The sequence below is a fragment of the Caretta caretta genome, chromosome 20 (assembly GCF_965140235.1).
Source record: "Caretta caretta isolate rCarCar2 chromosome 20, rCarCar1.hap1, whole genome shotgun sequence".
Lineage (NCBI taxonomy): Eukaryota > Metazoa > Chordata > Testudines > Cheloniidae > Caretta > Caretta caretta.
In genome coordinates this window covers 12209126-12229017 of record NC_134225.1, presented here as the reverse complement: position 1 = coordinate 12229017, position 19892 = coordinate 12209126, and the positions used below count along the sequence as shown (strand labels likewise).

The 19892-nt window shown below is 47.5% G+C and overlaps 1 protein-coding gene across 2 annotated transcripts in view; it reads right to left on the bottom strand.

The window, feature by feature from the left end:
* RAPGEF3 (Rap guanine nucleotide exchange factor 3) overlaps window positions 1-19892 on the bottom strand; it is an 82445-nt gene that overhangs the window by 26881 nt on the left and 35672 nt on the right. For both annotated transcript variants that reach the window (XM_075121537.1, XM_075121539.1), the window contains exon 3: window positions 161-214. In XM_075121537.1, coding sequence (XP_074977638.1) covers window positions 161-214 — 54 coding nt within the window. The remainder of the gene's footprint in view (window positions 1-160; window positions 215-19892) is intronic.

Genomic DNA, 19892 nt, shown 5'->3' with positions numbered 1-19892 from the left:
CTACCCAGCCAGCGTCCAGAGATGACATGGAATGCCCTGCACGTTGGAGGGGCACTCCCAGACCAACAGGCAGCAATGGCCTTTTAAGTTGCTTTCTTTGCTCAGGGGAGCAAACTGCCCTCTGGGGGTGGCTTCCCAAGGCAGGGACTACCCCACTCACCTGTGTAAGACTCTGCCCGCAGTCTGGGACTGATTCGCTGTCAGGGAGCGGCGTCTGGAAAGCAACAGGACAGAGGCATTCCTCAGTTAGTGGCAAACAGGGGCCCCTCCACACCCACGCCCTCTGTTTGAGGCATGCAGTGGCAGGGGGAGCCCTTTTGCTAAAGAGGCCAGCGGGGTTTCAGCACAGCCTGCAGCCACTCACTGTGAAGGGCAGGGATCATGTGGTGACAGCAGAGCTCTCCCAGTCCTAGCCTGCGGGAGAGAGGGGCCTTTCCGGGATGACTCCTGGATTACATGGGGAGAGGCAGGCCTGCAAGCCCCCAGCCTGCAGAAGTCCAACTCAGATGCGAAGCAAGGATGCCCCCTAGCAGTTGTTCACTGTTAAACATGCAGCTGCATGTGTGGTGGGTGCATTGGGCAGTTTTTTCAGTGTAAAATTCTGACTGGAGAGGAATGGACTGGAACGAGAGCAAAGCATGGGCAGCTGGATATGAGGCCTTTTGAACCAGCCCATTGTTACTAGTATCAGATTAGTCAGCCAACCATCATTGCTCCTTTGCTTAATCATAGAATCATAGAATATCAGGGTTAGAAGGGACCTCAGGAGGTCATCTAGTCCAACCCCCTGCTCAAAGCAGGACCAATCCCCAATTTTTGGCCCAGATCCCAAATGGCCCCCTCAGGGATTGAGCTCACAATCCTGGGTTTAGCAGGCCAATGCTCAAACCACTGAGCTATCCCTCCCCCAATGTGCTGCTACTGGTAACAGTTTTGTAAACAGCCCTTGTGGGGGTTTTCCCCACTTAAATACAAGTAATTGGTGGTAACAAGCCCATCCTCATCACACTGCCCAGCCAGCACCTGCTTCCTGGGCTACACACCCCATGGGCTGGAGCACTGGTGCACAGGATTGTTAGGTGATTTACCTGAGGAAAATCAGGACTAGAACTCATGACCTCCTGACCCCAAACACAGTCCACCTAGACCACCTAGTGTAGGAGCTGGCCCTCCGCATGATCACAGCTGTGACAGAGCCTCGCTCATTAGCCAGCGGTGGATTCCGTCTGTAGTCCCAACCAGGTCCCAGCTCTGCTCTCAGCTCAGGGAGCTGCCTGGGGACCTGTGAGCAGGGCTTAGCCAGACCCTGTATGTGAGGCCTGGCCGCAGGAGCGCTGGAACAATTTGTATAGTGGGGGGTGCTGTGAGTCAGTGAACCAAACTGTAAACCCTGCATCTGATGGACACTATTTCAAGCCAGTGGGTGCGGCAGCACCTCCAGCACCCCACACTACAAGAAGGATGTGGAAAAATTGGAAAGAGTCCAGCGGAGGGCAACAAAAATGATTAGGGGTCTGGAACACATGACTTATGAGGAGAGGCTGAGGGAACTGGGATTGTTTAGTCTGCGGAAGAGAAGAATGAGAGGGGATTTGATAGCTGCTTTTAACTACCTAAAAGGTGAATCCAAAGAGGATGGATCTAGACTGTTCTCAGTGATAGCAGATGACAGGACAAGGAGTAATGGTCTCAAGTTGCAGTGGGGGAGGTTTAGGTTGGATATTAGGAAAAACTTTTTCACTAAGAGGGTGGTGAAACACTGGAATGCGTTACCTAGGGAGGTGGTGGAATCTCCTTCCTTAGATATTTTTAAGGTCAGGCTTGACAAAGCCTTGGCTGGGATGATTTAGTTGGGGATTGGTCCTGCTTTGAGCAGGGGGTTGGACTACATGACCTCCTGAGGTCCCTTCCAACCCTGATATTCTATGATTCTATGATTCTAATTCCCACACCTATGGGTCTGGCAATAGGAAGAAAGTTCCTCCGGCCATGGTTAGAATTGGGTGGGTTTATTGCTGCTGCTGGCCAGTGTAGGGGCCCAACGGACCTCTGGGTCCAAGCCTAGCTTCCAGCTGGCTCACAAATGTCCCAGCTGTGCAGGGAGGGATCTGGCCAGGCTTATCGGCCTCCCATATATCTCTAGGAAGAAAAAGAAACAGCAGGAAGATCTGTGATAGGTCCCAGTGCTCAGAGCTCAGAACAATAGCTGGGGCAGTACATTGCCCCCCTTGCAGCCAGGGTGCTGCAAACTGACACCAAGTCAAGGCTTTGATCAGGCAGGGCCGAACCAATCTCTCTTGTGGTCCAGCTGCTCCGTCCCCCTAGTGTTGGCAGCCTCCAAACCTGCCAGAAAGGTAAACCAGGTTGCAATACACAGTACTGTTGGGACCAAGGAATCTCAGCGGAGCCTGGCCTACCAGTTGCAAGCATTGCGGATCAGAGAGCTTCCTCCCACGGCTAAGAATGGAAAGGGCAGGCAATTCTCTGGAGATGAGGCCTCGAGGGAATACTCAGCATCTCTGTTTTCCAACCCCCTGGCCCTGCCCCAGCTCGTTCACCTCTGGAAGGATCCCAGCCGCACAAGCAGCAATTGAAGCAGAGCCTGGCACCAGCCCTCTTATCCTGAACAAGAGGCATGTGTACCTCGATCAAAGCCCTGCTGTTCCTCTCCCTAACCCTTTCTCCTCAAGTCCCCCACCTCCCACATATATTTATTTTTGCTGGGGTTCAGACTTGAGTGGTGCCTCCCCAACATTTGTGGTCTTTCACGCATGCTTTCCATGAGCATTTGAGCGTGCAGGCTTCTCTCACACTACTACATGCTGGATGCTGATGTCTCATAGACAGAAGGGACCATCATGATCGTCTAATCTGACCTCCTGCACATCGCAGGCCTCAAAACCTCACCCACTCACTCCTGGAAGAGACCCCTAACCTCTGGCTGAGTTACTGAAGTCCTCAAATCACAATTTAAAGACTTACAGTTAGAGAATCCACCATTTACTCTTGTTTAAACGTGCAAGTGACCCATACCCCATACTGCAGAGGAAGGCAAAAACAAAAAACAAAAAACCCCACAGGGTCTCTGCCAATCTCATTCACAGAAAGTACAGGGAAAATGCACATTTGATTTTAAAATTTGCAATTTGTAGAAGGTCAGTAAATTACATGAGACATCCAATCAGAAAGTAGAAACAACAGCATGTGACTTGTGTCCCTAGCCAATGGAGCGCCCATTTTCAACTGTCTATTTGGTTATGGTATTCCCATTACCTCCCTATGTCACATGGTATTGTTTCTGTTCCCTGACTGGCTGATTATGTAACCACAGTAACCAACACATTGGGTGTTGCAGACTGTGTATTTGTGCAATGTTTGTCTGCAGACCTGGAAATCGCTGAATAATCCTGAAGGATGAAATGCCCATGTGTACCATGGCACCTCTGCCTTGCCTACAACACCTGGCCTTGGGTTTAGCTGCTCAGCTTTCCCATAGCAGATGCTTTCCTCACAAATTCTTGTTCAGTGAAAAAACCAATTTTTCATTGAAAAATGTTTCAACAGCAAATGTCCAAGCAGCCCTGCCTCAAGTAGCATTTGGTTGGGGTGGGGCTCATGGAATTTAGCAGCTGGAAACCAGGAGAGGAGCCAGAACCCCATGGTCAGCCAGCTCCCTGCCAACTCCCAAGGCTCGACTCACCTCCACTAGCCACGGCATGAGACTCATCATCCGGCCCCATCTCCTGTGCAGGGCTGCAGAGCAGACTCATCACCGTGCAGGAGCTCCTGAGCACCATCAGAGCCACAGAGGAAGGGAAACCTCCAGCTATGCAGTAACTTTCCCACAGAGGGAATTCTCCTAATCCCAGGCAGTCATCTGGCTCTGCACCCACCCCAACTCCCTGCCCTGCAGCGTCCCTGCCCGCTGGTCTCAGTGAATTCCGTGGCTCTTTAAATTGTCTTGGCCCAAGATTCAGGAAACATTTGCTGAGTTATCGTCTATTTGTCACTGGAATGGACTAGAAAGTGTTGTTCCCCGTTGGTCAAAGCCAGCCAGAGACATAGCAGGACAAGATTGTAGGAAACAACCCTGCATAAGCAGGGGAATTCTTATCTGGTATATTGGTCTTATGGTGGTGCCTAGAGGGCCCAATGAAATCCATGCTCTGCTGTGCTGGGTGCTGTACGGACCCTGGGAGACATTGCCCCATCCTCATCCTGTGGTTCTGAGCACTGGTTTCGCTGGAAAGTGTCAGCATTTGAAGGGTTAATGCTTCACTGAAGTGCTGTGGAAGTGCAGCCTCCCTCCAGGCCTGTGTTTGCACTGCTCACAAGGGTTTGCTGAGGGACTTAGGACATCAATCAGATAAACAGTATCTGGGGAGCTGGAACCTACAGGAACCAACAGGGCAAGGGCCTTTGGGGGTAGTAGGATGACCCAAAGGGGCAGTGCTCAGCCACACCCAGGATGGCCCAGAGGGGCTGTGCCCAGCCAGACCCAGGCATAGAAGCCCCATGCTGCTGAAGGATAGTGTTCCCCATCTGTTTCCATGTGAATATATGAAGAGGAGGATCCCTTTGCTGGACAGTTTGTCCCCACTTGAGGGAATGGATAGGAAGGAATTGGCTCAGCATTCTTCTGCTGAGAGGAGGTCTCACAAATCCTCCCAGCCTTGCACAAGGTCACTCGCAAGGGCTCCCGTTTCCTCCAACCACCAGTGTGTTTACACAGCAAACATCACAAGTGTGCTGGCTGCCAGGACAGCAAGGAGTGCTGAGGGCCTGGTGTGCTCAGCTCATGGCAATGGAGACCCAGTGCACGGTGTCGCAGTCTGAGCTGGCCTCCTAGTGCCTACAGGGAGACAGGCCGGACAGGTACTGGGAATGAAGTGGGACCCAGATCTGCAGAGCCAACCCTGCAGTGCTTTTTATCAAAGAGCAAAACTAGCTGCACTGACGTGGTGTCGGGTGGGTGCCAGTGCCCTGGGGAAGAAAGCCAAGGTGCCACAAGGGCTTGGATGCTCCTCGGCACCCTAGAGCAAGTACATCACACCCTGTGTGGACTTGGAGAGGGTCCATGGCAGCCTCTCCCTCCAGAATACCAGGACTGCAGAAGGGACAGCAGCACCAGGACCCCAGCCCTGCAAGGCAGACACCACAGTGATGGGCAAGGGATAAAAAACACACACTATCGCAATAGTCTCTCCCCAGGCCTCCCCTCAGCCTGGTCCTGTCCAGCCATCCTGGGCAGCATGGGTGAAGGTCCCCAGTTCATGGAGTAAAGTCCAGAGTTTCACCCTAAACCAGACTGCAGACAAGGCCCGATCCCAGCATGCTGCTCTGACGTGGTTCCAGAGCGGTCTCAGGGCCACGAGGGCATCTCTAGACCCTGGCCTAGCAGGGAGGAACAAACACATCCCTCTGCAGAGTTGCATCTGTCAGTGCCAGCTGGGGATGGCAAGGCTCGAATCTATGGGACCAGCTCACTCTTTAGTGGCAGGAAACTCTCTGGGACAAATCCTGTTTGTGCCAATTTACACCAGCAAAGACTTTGTCCCTTGTACTTGGAGCCCTAGAGTGATTGCTGCTCCTCCCTGGCAGAGCCTGCAGAGCCTGTATTAACAGCACACAGTGCCGGCAGCAACTGGGCAAAGCAAAGGCAGCTGGATTAGCCAACCCCACTCCAGCATGAGTCTGTGGGAATATTCCTGGCCCCTGCACTAAGATTCCAGAGCACAGGTGACAATGGTCAGGGCCTGACTCTTGCCTGTTGGAGACAACATAGTGTCTTCTCCAGCTGGGCAGAGCAGGTGCAAACCACGGTAGGGCCTGAGCTGACACCTCCCTGCACAGGAATAAGAGGCACAAGTGCTGCAGGGCAGAAGAATGGACACAGTTCTTTGCAGCCACAGATCTCTGCAAACATTAACTCAGCATCCTCCTGTTAATGCCACGGGGTTAGTGCCTGGGGCTGCCTGCACAGATCCCTACCTGGTTAGTACACATTTACTATAAGGTTCAACCCAAACCTGGGGCTTGCAGCAGATCCATCCTTACAGCACAGCAAGTTCTGGGAGCCGCCCCCCCCAAGCTAGTCCACTCTGAGCTGTCTGGTGCAGCTGTGACCCCGCTGCCCAATGCTACGGCTGTACAGAGTCTGCACAGGAACAGGCAAGCTCTATGGCTTCCCTCACTCTCATGAGCATTAGCTATGGGGTACATGCCAGCTCCTTCTCTTCTGCTTATCACAGGACCTGTCTGTCCAGCCCCCACTGTTGTGGTATCTGAGCACCTTGCAATCTTTAATGCATTTGGAGGCCAAGTTTAGGTTGCAAGATAAGAGATCAAAATCCAGGACCTTCATGATAGCATTCTCTAAAATGCTTCCAGTTGCACGCGCAGGGCCAGGAAGACAGGTAGAACTGCAGGGTCACAATGCATGGATGGGATGATGGCATTCAGAGGAGGGATTTTGGTTTATAAGGAACCTCTTGGGAATGGAGGAGCCTATATAGAATCAGATTGCTGGCATGGAAAATTAAAAAGGTCTCAGAGGAGTTTTTAAACTAAGGGCTGGGGGAAAGCTGACAGGTGTGCAGGCGTGGACATTAAAGGGGATACTCTATATCCTAGTAAAGAGGAGAGGATACATATAGTACAGGCAGAAATTGAAGAGAAACAGTCAAACAAAAAAGAGTCCCATCCAATTACATCACATGAGGGCAGACAATTAAATATTGACATATTTTATAAGTACTTGTATACAAATGCTGGAAGTCTAAATATAGTAGAACCTCAGAGTTACGAATACCTCGGAAACTGAGGTTGTCCATAACTCTGAAATGTTCGTAACTCTGAACAAAACATTATGGTTGTTCTTTCCAAAGTTTACAAATGAACATTGACGTAATACAGCTTTGAAACTTTACTATGCAGAAGAAAAATGCTGCTTTTAACCATCTTAATTTAAATGAAACAAGCACAGAAACGGTTTCCTTACCTTGTCAAATCTTTTTTTAAAGCCTTCCCATTGTTTTTAGTAGTTTATGTTTAACACAGTACTGTATTTCAATTTTAAGTTATTTCTCTTGCTTCTTTTTAGTGTTTGTTATCCATGAAAAGAAAACACAAAAGCCCATGGATTTAAATGTCCATTCAAATAGAACTGAAAAAACAAATGCTGCAGCAAAATGTACCAGCCCTAGTCTTTATAATGACAACAAAAAAAACCTATCCAAACTTAACTTTCCTGCGTAAGTACTACAGGATAAACAATGTAGACTTGAAAAAATCTTTAATGGTACTCTGCTTGAGATTGCTAACACTCTTTTTTGCTGCCAAGGTATGTAGCTCTTGAAGTATCATTAGGTTCATTGCTGTGGCATCAGGCTGTTGTTCAAGCCATTGCAGACAGGTAGCGAAACACTCTTCTGCTTGCATGTATGGGATCTTCTTGGCGTTCTCCCCCTCCTTCTTGTCACTGTCTGGTTGTGCTGTTTCTCATACCAATTCAATTATCTCATGGTCGCTGAGAATACGGGGTTCGTTCTCACGTTAATCTGCATTTAGCCATTCCTCCTGTTCTTCCATGGTGATATCCAAAAGCTGTCACTCTTCAGAAAAAAATAATTAATTGATTTATTTCCATCTGATCTCTGTTTTCCAAATTATCTCTCAGTGTTGTCAATACCCTGCCAAAGTGTATTCCATGAGCATCTCAAAGACTCCGAGCCAGTCTCACTCCAGGACTCAGCTCACATGTAGACAGCATGTTTTGTCAGCTGTTTACAAAAATCTGTAAGATTCAAATTGCATTGATCTCAGTCACACTTGCCATAAAAGGTTTTCCTTGTATCAACATTTCATGTTTTCCAGAATGCCTCAGTTCATTGGCTGAATGAGGCATGTGACAGTTGGTGGCAAAAACAAATATCAAATGCTTCCATCTTCTACCAATAGATTTTAAATGGCAGGGTTAAATGGAGCATTACCCATCAGTAGTACAGCTCGGACAGATACAGATTTTGACATAAGGTAGTCTTTCACAAGTGGAACAAAGTGTTTAAAAAACCAGTCAGAGAAAAGACCTTTATCCATCCAAGCAGTGCACTGGCTGTAGTAATGGACAGGCAGAGCTGACCTAGTGATGTTTGCAAAGAAGCGAGGTAGAAGATTAGGGTTGGAAGAGACCTCAGGAGGTCATCTAGTCCAATCCCCTGCTCAAAGCAGGACCAACACCAACTAAATCATCCCAGCCAAGGCTTTGTCAAGCCAGGCCTTAAAAACCTCTAAGGATGGAGATTCCACCACCTTCCTAGGGAACCCATTCCAGTGCTTCACCACCCTCCTAGTGAAATAGTGGTTCCTAATATCCAACCTAGACCTCCCCCACTGCAACTTGAGACCATTGCTTCTTGTTCTGTCATCTGCCTCCACTGAGAACAGCCTAGTTCCATCCTCTTTGGAACCACCTTCAGGCAATTGAAGGCTACTATCCAATCCCCCCTCACTCTTCTGCAGACTAAATAACCCCAGTTCCCTCAGCCTCTCCTCGTAAGTCATGTGCCCCAGCCCCCTAAGCATTTTCGTTGCCCCTCCGCTGGACTCCCTCCAATTTGTCCACATCCCTTCTGTAGAGAGGGGTCCAAAACTGGACGCAATAATCCAGGTGTGGCCTCACCAGTGCCAAAAAGAGGGGAACAATCACTTCCCTCGATCTGCTGGCAATGCTCCTACTAATACAGCCCAATATGCCATTGGCCTTCTTGGCAACAAGGGCACACTGCTGACTCATATCCAGCTTCTCGTGCACTGTAATCCCCAGGTCCTTTTCTGCAGAACTGCTGCTTAGCTTAGCCAGCCAGGTTTCACGCTGTTGTGAACGAATGCCAATGGGAGATGGAAATCCCCGCTTGCATTAGCAGTAGCCATCAGCCTGACCACATCTTTACTGGATTTGAAATTCTTCGCCTGTTTTTCTGAACTGTCTGCCAGAGTCTTATTTGGAAGCAGGGGTCAGTACAGGCCTGTCTCGTTGCAGTTAAACTCTTGGTCCTGGGTAAGTCCGTGCTGTTCAATAAATGATTTGAAAGTGGCTTTAAATTCACCAGTGGCATTCGAGTCAGCTGTCAGGGATCTTCTTGCATCCTGTATTCCGTGCCAATTTTTGAACCAACAGAGTCACCCTGTGCTAGCTTTAAAATGGTCCTCACCTTTGTCTGGATACATTTTTCGGTAGACTAACCCTGCCTTTTCTGTAACCATCACACTGTTTATAGAAGTGCATTCTGATCTCCTTTGTGCAAGCCACAGATGCACTGCCTTATCAAAATCAGCAGCAGTAGCTTCATGTACAATACACCTGCTTCTTACTGCTCTGCTGTCTTTGGCTTCTTTTGCAAATTGCTGTATTTTTTCTGGCTTTTCCAAATATCAGTGACAGTTGATTTCCCAATATCATATTCTCCCACTATGTTGCTGAGGCTAACACCATTGTCAAGTTTTTTTAATATTTCTAGCTTTGTGTCAATTGAAAGTGTGACACGTTTGCACTTCCTACTGCTTGCCAGGATGGGTCTCTGTCCTCTGCCATTTTTTGGACTGAGGAAATATGGCGAGTAGAATCCCCTCCCATGGTATTGCAGCGGGATGCCCTTTACCCCACCCTTGAGGAGCAGGGAGTTGGCTTCCTGCTGAAGAATGAACTGGTGAGAGGGATCCTCCAAAGAGGGTCAGGTAGGAGGATGATAAGGCAGGAAGGAAAGAAATTCTATGGAGTACCTGTAATGGATGATCTCTAGTACCCAATTGCCTATGGTGATCTTGGCCCAAGTGTGGACAAAGAGGGCAAGGCGGCTTCTCAAGATGACAGCTGGCAAGGTAGCTGGCATTGAAGGTGGCCCGTGGGTCTCGACCCCCGTGTCAAAAGTGACCCTGGGCCTGTGGCTGGAAGTGGGTTGAGGAGGTGGCTGGTACTGGAAAGCAGGGCCTCTGGGACCTCTGTCATTTCCAGGGGAGTTTCAGTGGCCATTGGTAGTAGGGCTGGCAGGCAGTAGGCCGCCTCTGGTGCTTCCTCCTGGGTGCTGGGTATAGATTCCTGGGGATCGCAGAGTGGAGTCCTTCAGGGAGTGCAGGGGCTCATCCACTGTGTCATCAAAAAGATTGTCTTCATCGAAAGGGAGGTGGTGCTTTGAATCTCCCTCAGGAAACTGGAACACTGAAGCCATGAGTCCTGCGCATCACAAGCCTGGTGGCTATGGAATGAGATGCAGTATCAGCTGCGTCCACCATGGCCTGAAGGGCCACCTTCACCACCAATTTCCTCTCATCCACTGAGGCCTGGAACTGGGCATGGTCGCCTGCAGGGAGCTTGCCTGTAAACTCTGCCAGCCTACTGTACACGTTGAAGTCACACTTAGCTAACAGAGCATGACAGGTAGCTATGTGGAACTGTAGTTCTGTTGACAAGCAACTGGAGTGGCATCGACCTGCACTGCCCCTTATACCCTCAGTCAGGAGAACGAGGAGACATATTGCGCACGGGTGGGTCAACGGACACTGCTTGGAAAAACTTTTAGACTCAGGTGGATGGCATGCATGTGCACCCCTGTATGGAATACACATAGGTACCATCACTCGAAGAAGAAGGGATAGATAATAAAACAGAAAATGTCATAATGCCACGATATAAATATATGATACACTCACAGCTTGAATACAGCATGTAGTTCTGGTCTTCCCATCTCAAAAGAGACATATTAGAATTGGAAAAGTTACAGAGAAGAGCAACAAAAATTATTACGGGTATGGAAGAGCTTCCATATGAAGAGTCATTAAAAAGACCAGGACTGTTCAGCTGGGAAAAGAGATGACCAAGGGGGGATATGATAGAGGTCTGTAAAATCATGAATGGTGTGGAGAAAGTGAATAAGGAAGTGTTATTTACCCCTTCACATAACACGAGAACCAGGGGTCATCCTATGAAATTAACAGCCAGCAAGTTTAAAACTAACATAAGGAATTACTTCTTCACGTAACACCCAGTCATAGAATCACAGAATATCAGGGTTGGAAGAGACTTCAGGAGGTCATGTAGTCCAACCCCCTGCTCAAAGCAGGACTGATCCCCAATTAAATCATCCCAGCCAGGGCTTTGTCAAGCCAGACCTTAAAACTTCTAAGGAAGGGGATTCCACCACCTCCCTAGGTAACGCATTCCAGTGTTTCACCACCCTCCTAGTGAAAAAGTTTTTCCTAATATTCAACCTAAACCTCCCCCACTGCAACTTGAGACCATTACTCCTTGTTCTGTCATCAGCTACCACTGAGAACAGTCTAGAGCCATCCTCTTTGGAACCCCCTTTCAGGTAGTTGAAAGCAGCTATCAAATCCCCCCTCATTCTTCTCTTCTGTAGACTAAACATCCCCAGTTCCCTCAGCCTCTCCTCATAAGTCATGTGTTCCAGTCCCCTAATCATTTTTGTTGCCCTCCGCTGGACTCTTTCCAATTTTTCCACATCCTTCTCGTAGTGTGGGGCCCAAAACTGGACACAGTACTCCAGATGAGGCCTCACCAGTGTCGAATAGAGGGGAACGATCACGTCCCTCGATCTGCTGGCTATGCCCCTACTTATACATCCCAAAATGCCATTGGCCTTCTTGGCAACAAGGGCACACTGCTGACTCATATCCAGCTTCTCGTCCACTGTCACCCCTAGGTCCTTCTCCGCAGAACTGCTGCCTAGCCATTCGGTCCCTAGTCTGTAGCTGTGCATTGGGTTCTTCCGTCCTAAGTGCAGGACCCTGCACTTATCCTTATTGAACCTCATCAGATTTCTTTTGGCCCAATCCTCCAATTTGTCTAGGTCTTTCTGTATCCTATCCCTCCCCTCCAGCGTATCTACCACTCCTCCCAGTTTAGTATCATCCGCAAATTTGCTGAGAGTGCAATCCACACCATCCTCCAGATCATTTATGAAGATATTGAACAAAACCAGCCCCAGGACCGAACCTTGGGGCACTCCACTAGATACCGGCTGCCAACTAGACATGGAGCCACTGATCACTACCCGTTGAGCCCGACAATATAGCCAGCTTTCTATCCACCTTATAGTCCATTCATCCAGCCCATACTTCTTTAACTTGCTGGCAAGAATACTGTGGGAGACCGTGTCAAAAGCTTTGCTAAAGTCAAGGAACAACACGTCCACTGCTTTCCCCTCATCCACAGAACCAGTAATCTCATCATAAAAGGCGATTAGATTAGTCAGGCATGACCTTCCCTTGGTGAATCCATGCTGGCTGTTCCTGATCACTTTCCTCTCATGCAAGTGCTTCAGAATTGATTCTTTGAGGACCTGCTTCATGATTTTTCCAGGGACTGAAGTGAGGCTGACTGGCCTGTAGTTCCCAGGATCCTCCTTCTTCCCTTTTTTAAAGATTGGCACTACATTAGCCTTTTTCCAGACATTGTTATCAACAGGAGGAAAGGCCTACCCTTAATGCAGAACAGTTCCATAGTGCCAATTGTGACACTTACCACTCCTTGATTATTAGCAAAGTAAAGATTACAGCCAAGAAGCTACATAGAGCAAAACCTAGGAGCAAGCCCAAAATCATCTTAACACCAAAAACCAGAGGAAATGCCAGGAGTTTGTGAAGGCTTTTGAACTTAGTATGGGAAGTCACTACCAGAGAAGGCAGAGGAATTTGGGGTAAATTTTAAAAAGAACTAGTTTGAAGAAAATGAAGCAGAACTATTACCTCTCATCAACATTAAGAACACAGCCTATCTGGAACACAACAAGAAGCCAACAGAGAGCACCAAAGTGAGACTTTGACATGCAAAAATCAAGGTACAGCGAGCAAGCAGATGCTGTGCAAATCATTACTGGACCAAGCTCTGTGAAGAGATACAGACAGCCGCAGACACAGAAAACCTCAAAGTCATATATGATGGCGTGAAGAAAGGTCTAGGCCACACTGTCAACAAAGTTGCCCCTCTCAAATCGCACAGCAGTGAAATCATTACAGGTAAAAGCAAGCAGTTGTCTCATTGGGTTGAACGCTATTCAGAGTTATATGCACAAGAAAGAAACATCACCAATGAATCGCTGGGCAAATGCCCACCCTACAGGTCATGCCAGAGCTAGATGTGGAGTGCACTGTAGAAGAGCGAAGCAAGGCCACTGATTTGCTATCAAATGACAAGGCTCCTGGAAAAGATGGCATCCCAACGGAAATCCTCAAGTACAGGAAAGACAGCCTATTACCCTCTCTTCATCAGATGCTACTTAAATGCTGGAAAGAGGGTGAGGTACCACAAGAGATGCGTGGCTCAAACATCATCACTCTGTATAAAAATAAAGGCGAAAAGGGTGACTGCAACAACTACAGGGGTATCTCGCTACTAAGTGTAGCAGGAAAAGTTTTCACAAAAGTCATCTTAGTGTGCCCACAACAGCTGGCAAATCACGTCTACCCTGAATCATAGTACGCATTCAGGGCAGAAAGATCAACTATAGATATGATATTTTCTCTGCGTCAACTCCAAGAAAAGTGCAGAGAGCAAAACCAGCCATTGTACATCGCCTTTGTGAACCTAACCAAAGCATTTGACACAGTCAGCAGAATGGGTCTATTTGAAATAATAGAAAAGATAGGATGCTGACCAACCCTGTTGAGTGTTATATGTTCATTCCATCACAACATGAGAGCAAATGTCCAGTTTGAGCGGTCCACTTTGGACAGCTTTGAGATGAAAAGCAGAGCAAAGCAAGGATGTGTTCTTGCCCCTACACGCTTTGGAATCTTCTTCTCAGTACTCCTTAACTGTGCATTTAAGGACATGAAAGAAGGAGTGTGTCTGCACACAAGATCGGATGGGAAACTCTTCAACCTGTCACGACTTAAGTCAAAGACCAAAGTCAAAAAGGTGCTAATCAGGGAACTTCTATTCACTGATGATGATGCCCTCATAGCCCATGATGAAGATCTACTACAAGAACTCATGGACCGCCTTTCAATTGCCTGCCAGGCATTTGCTCTCACCATGAGCAGGAAGTTTTTGGAAAATGTAGGGGACAATTTCCTGGTGCAAGTGCTGGAGGAACCAACTAGGGGCAGAGCTCTTCTTGACCTGCTGCTCACAAACCGGGAAGAATTAGTAGGGGAAGCAAAAGTGGGTGGGAACCTGAGAGGCAGTGACCATAAGATGGTCGAGTTCAGGATCCTGACACAAGGAAGAAAGGAAAGCAGCAGAATACGGACCCTGGACTTCAGAAAAGCAGACTTTGACTCCCTCCAGGAACTGATGGGAGGATCCCCTGGGAGAATAACATGAGGGGGAAAGGAGTCCAGGGGAGCTGGCTGTATTTTAAAGAATCCTTATTGTGGTTACAGGGACAAACCATCCCGATGTGTAGAAGGAATAGTAAATATGGCAGGCGACCAGCTTGCCTTAACAGTGAAATCCTTGCTGATCTTAAACACAAAAAAGAGGCACAAGAAGTGGAAGATTGGACAAATGACCAGGGAGGAGTATAAAAATATTGCTCGGGCATGCAGGAGGGAAATCAGGAAGGCCAAATCACACCTGGAGTTGCAGCTAGCAAGAGATGTTAAGAGTAACAAGAAGGGTTTCTTCAGGTATGTTGGTAACAAGAAGAAAGCCAAGGAGAGTGTGGGCCCCTTACTGAATGAGGGAGGCAACCTAGTGACAGAGGATGTGGAAAAAGCTAATGTACTCAATGCTTTTTTTGCCGCTGTCTTCACGAAAAAGGTCAGCTCCCAGACTACTGCACTGGGCAACACAGCATGGGGAGGAGATGACCAGCCCCCTGTGGAGAAAGAAGTGGTTCGGGACTATTTAGAAAAGCTGGACGTGCACAAGTCCATGGGGACGGATACGTTGTACCCGAGAGTGCTAAAGAAGTTGGTGGCTGTGATTGCAGAGCCATTGTCCATTATCTTTGAAAACTCATGGCGATTGGGGGAAGTCCCGGAAGACTGGAAAAAGGCTAATGTAGTGCCAATCTTTAAAAAAGGGAAGAAGGAGGATCCTGGGAACTACAGGCCAGTCAGCCTCACCTCAGTCCCCGGAAAAATCATGGAGCATGTCCTCAAGGAATCAATTCTGAAGCACTTACATGAGATGAAAGTGATCAGGAACAGTCAGCATGGATTCACCAAGGGCAAGTCATGCCTGACTAATATAATTGCCTTCTATGATGAGATAACTGGCTCTGTGGATGAAGGGAAAGCAGTGGACATGCTATTCCTTGACTTTAGCAAAGCTTTTGACACGGTCTCCCACAGTATTCTTGTCAGCAAGTTAAAGAAGTATGGGCTGGATGAATGCACTATAAGGTGGGTTGAAAGTTGGCTAGATTGTCGGGCTCAACAGGTAGTGATCAATGGCTCCATGTCTAGTTGGAAGCCGGTATCTAGCGGAGTGCCCCAAGAGTCGGTCCTGGGGCCAGTTTTGTTCAATATTTTCATTAATGATCTGGAGGATGGTGTGGATTGCACTCTCAGCAAGTTTGCGGATGACACTAAACTGGGAGGAGTGGTAGATACGCTGGAGGGTAGGGATAGGATACAGAGGGACCTAGACAAATTGGAAGATTGGGCCAAAAGAAATCTGATGAGGTTCAACAAGGACAAGTGCAGAGTCCTGCACTTAGGACGGAAGAATCCCATGCACCGCTACAGACTAGGGACCGAATGGCTAGGCAGCAGTTCTGCAGAGAAGGACCTAGGGGTGACAGTGGACGAGAAGCTGGATATGAGTCAGCAGTGTGCCCTTGTTGCCAAGAAGGCCAATGGCATTTTGGGGTGTATAAGTATGGGCATTGCCAGCAGATCGAGGGATGTGATCGTTCCCCTCTATTCGACATTGGTGAGGCCTCATCTGGAGTACTGTGTCCAGTTTTGGACCCCACACTACAAGAAGGATGTGGATAAATTGGAGAGAGTCCAGCGGAGGGCAACAAAAATGATTAGGGGTCTGGAACACATGACTTATGAGGAGAGGCTGAGGGAACTGGGATTGTTTAGTCTACGGAAGAGAAGAATGAGGGGGGATTTAATAGCTGCTTTTAACTACCTAAAAGGTGAATCCAAAGAGGATGGATCTAGACTATTCTCAGTGATAGCAGATGACAGGACAAGGAGTAATGGTCTCAAGTTGCAGTGGGGGAGATTTAGGTTGGATATTAGGAAAAACTTTTTCACTAGGAGGGTGGTGAAACACTGGAACGCGTTACCTAGGGAGGTGGTGGAATCCCCTTCCTTAGAAGTTTTTAAGGTCTGGCTTGACAAAGCCCTGGCTGGGATGATTTAGTTGGGGATTGGTGCTGCTCTGGGCAGGGGGTTGGACTAGATGACCTCCAGAGGTCCCTTCCAACTTTGATATTCTATGATTCTATGATTCTGTGAGCATTAAGAAAACCGTTGTATTAGGACAGAGGATTCCACAAGATCCTCCAATCAGCTTAAATGCAAACCAGCTAGAAGTAGTCCAAAAGTTCAGTTATTTAGGTTGTACAGTGACTAGCAACCTCTCCCTGGATGAAGAATTAAATGTTCGCATTGGAAAGGCTGCCAGCACCTTTAGCAGACTAACCAAAATAGCATGGAACAACTCAAAGCTTACCATCAAGGCCAAGATGCTAGTGTACCAAGCTTGCATCCTCAGCACTCTCATGTATGGTGGGGAATCATGGCCAACTTATGCTCATCAGGAGAAAACGTTAAACAGTTTCAACCTACACTGTTTACGCCACATACTCAACATCAAATGGCAAGATAAAGTCATCAATGCAGAGGTTCTTCTAGGAGCAAATTTACCAAGTGTGACAGCCCTACTCAAGCAAAGACAACTGTGCTAGCTGGGCCATCTGAGTAGGTTGGAAGACAGATGCATACCCAAGGACATGTGATATGGGGATCTATCAGAGGGAACAAGAACAACAGGATGTCCCAAGCTTCACTATAATGACACGTGCAAGCGAGATATGAAGGAATTTGGAATTGATCCTGACCACTGGGAATCTTGGCAAGTGATCATAACAAGTGGTGCCTTTGTCTCCATCAAGGTATCAAAGCCCATGACAGAAGCTGACTCCTACAGCTTGAAGAGAAAAGAGCCCTTAGGAAGCAAGCAGCTCCCAACCAAGATACATACATTTGTAATAACTGCCACAGATAATGCAAATCTCAGATTGGACTATTCAGTCACATAAGACATTGGAAACCGTCTACATCATAGGCTGCAATTCCCACCGTCTCTCATAGATGAAAGGATGCCAACAAAATATGTTGGGGAGGACATGGAAAATTACTGTAGGGTCATAAGTATCAGGGGGGTAGCCATGTTAGTCTGTATCCACAAAAACAACGAGGAGTTTGGTGGCACCTTAAAGACTAACAGATAGTCTTTAAGGTGCCACCAGACTCCTCGTTGTTTTTAATAGGGTCATAGGACCAACAAGAGGGAAATGGGCTGGAAAGCCAATCACAGTTGGAATTGCAGATAGCAAGAAATGTGAAGGGTAACAAGAAGGGTTTCTACCGGTATGTTAGCAACAAGACGAAGGTCAGGGAAAGTGTGGAACCCTTATTGAATGGGAGAGGCAACCGAGTGACAGATGATGTAGAAAAAGTTGAAATACTCAATGCTTTGTTTGCCTCGGTCTTCACAGACAAGGTCAGCTCCCAGACTGCTGCACTGGGCAACACAGTATGGGGAGGAGGTGAGCAGCCCTCAGTGGTGAAAGAACAGGTTAAGGACTATTTAGAAAAGCTGGACATGCACAAGTCTATGGGGCCGGATCTAATGCATCCAAGGGTGCTGAGGGAGATGGCTGATGGAACTGCAGAGCCATCGGCCATTATCTCTGAAAACTCGTGGCAATCAGGGGAGGTCCTGGATGATTGGAAAAAGGCAAATATAGTGCCCATCTTTCAAAAGGGAAGAAGGAAAATCCAGGGAACTACAGACTGGTTACCCTCACCTCAGTCCCTGGAAAAATCATGGAGAAGGTCCTCAAGGAATCCATTTGAAGCACTTGGAAGAGAGGAAGGTGATCAGGAACAGTCAACATGGATTCACCAAGGGCAAATCATGCCTGACCAACCTGATTGACTTCTATGATGAGATAACTGGCTCTGTGGATATGGGAAAAGCTGTGGATGTGATATATCTTGACTTTAGCAAAGCTTTTGATGTGGTCTCCCACAGTATTCTTGCCAGCAAGTTAAAGAAGTATGGATTGGATGAATGGACTATACAGAAAGCTGACTAGATCGTTGGGCTCAACAGGTAGTGATCAATGGCTCAATGTCTAGTTGGCAGCCAGTATCAAGCAGAGTGCCGCAAGGGTCAGTCCTGAGACTGGTTTTGTTCAACATCTTCATTAATGATGATGGGATGGATTGCACCCTCAGCAAGTTCGCAGATGACACTAAGCTGTGGGGAGAGGTAGATATTCTGGAGGGTAGGGATAGGGTCTTTCTACTATGGACCACTGTCACGGTTCCTTCCCCACTCTGAACTCTAGGGTACAGATGTGGGGACCTGCATGAAAACCTCCTAAGCTTACTTTCACCAGCTTAGGTTAAAACTTCCCCAAGGTACAAATTAATTTTACCCTTTGCCCTTGGAATTTCCACTGCCACCACCAAACTTTAACTGGGTTTACTGGGAAACGTAGTTTGGACACGTCTTTCCCCCCAAAATCCTCCCAACCCTTGCACCCCACTTCCTGGGGAAGGTTTGGTAAAAATCCTCACCAATTTGCATAGGTGACCACAGACCCAAACCCTTGGATCTTAGAACAATGAAAAAGCATTCAGTTTTCTTACAAGAAGACTTTTAATAGAAGTAAAGGAATCACCTCTGTAAAACCAGGATGGTAGATACCTTACAGGGTAATTAGATTCAAAACATAAAGAATCCCTCTAGGCAAAACCTTAAGTTACAAAAAAGACACACAGACAGGAATAGTCATTCTATTCAGCACAACTCTTTTCTCAGCCATTTAAAGAAATCATAATCTAACACGTACCTAGCTAGATTACTTACTAAAAGTTCTAAGACTCCATTCCTGTTCTATCCCTGGCAAAAGCAGCATACAGACAGACACAGACCCTTTGTTTCTCTCCCTCCTCCCAGCTTTTGAAAGTATCTTGTCTCCTCATTGGTCATTTTGGTCAGGTGCCAGCGAGGTTACCTTTAGCTTCTTAACCCTTTACGGGTGAGAGGATTTTTCCTCTGGCCAGGAGGGATTTTAAAGGGGTTTACCCTTCCCTTTATATTTATGACAACCACCAATCAGGAAAAGGAAGTGGGCGAGACATTTCTAGGACAAATAACAGAAATATCCAAAACACAAGATCTGGTAGTAATGGGCAACTTTAACTATGCAGACATCTGGGGAAAATAATTTGGCAAAACACAAAATTTCCAATAAGTTCTTGGAATGTATTGGGGACAACTTTTTGTTTCAGAAAATGGAGGAAGTAATTCTCACCAACAGGGAGGAATTGGTTGTGAATGTGAAGGTGGAAGCCTATCTGATAGATTTCATGATTGTAAGGAAAGGAAGGAGTGAGAGCAGCAGAATAAGGACAATGGACTTCAAGAAAGCAGATTGTAACAAACTTAGAGAACTGGTAGGTAAGGTCCCATGGGAAGACAATCTAAGGGATAAAGGAGTTGAGGAGATCTGGCAGTTTCTCAAGGAGACAATATTAAACACACAACTGCTAACTGTGCCAATGCAAAGGAAAGATTGGAAAAATAGTAAGAAGCCAATATGGCTCCATCCAAGAGTGCCAAAAGCCTGCCTCCTGCTCCACTCCTCCCCCTGCTCTGCCCTTCCCTCACTCCA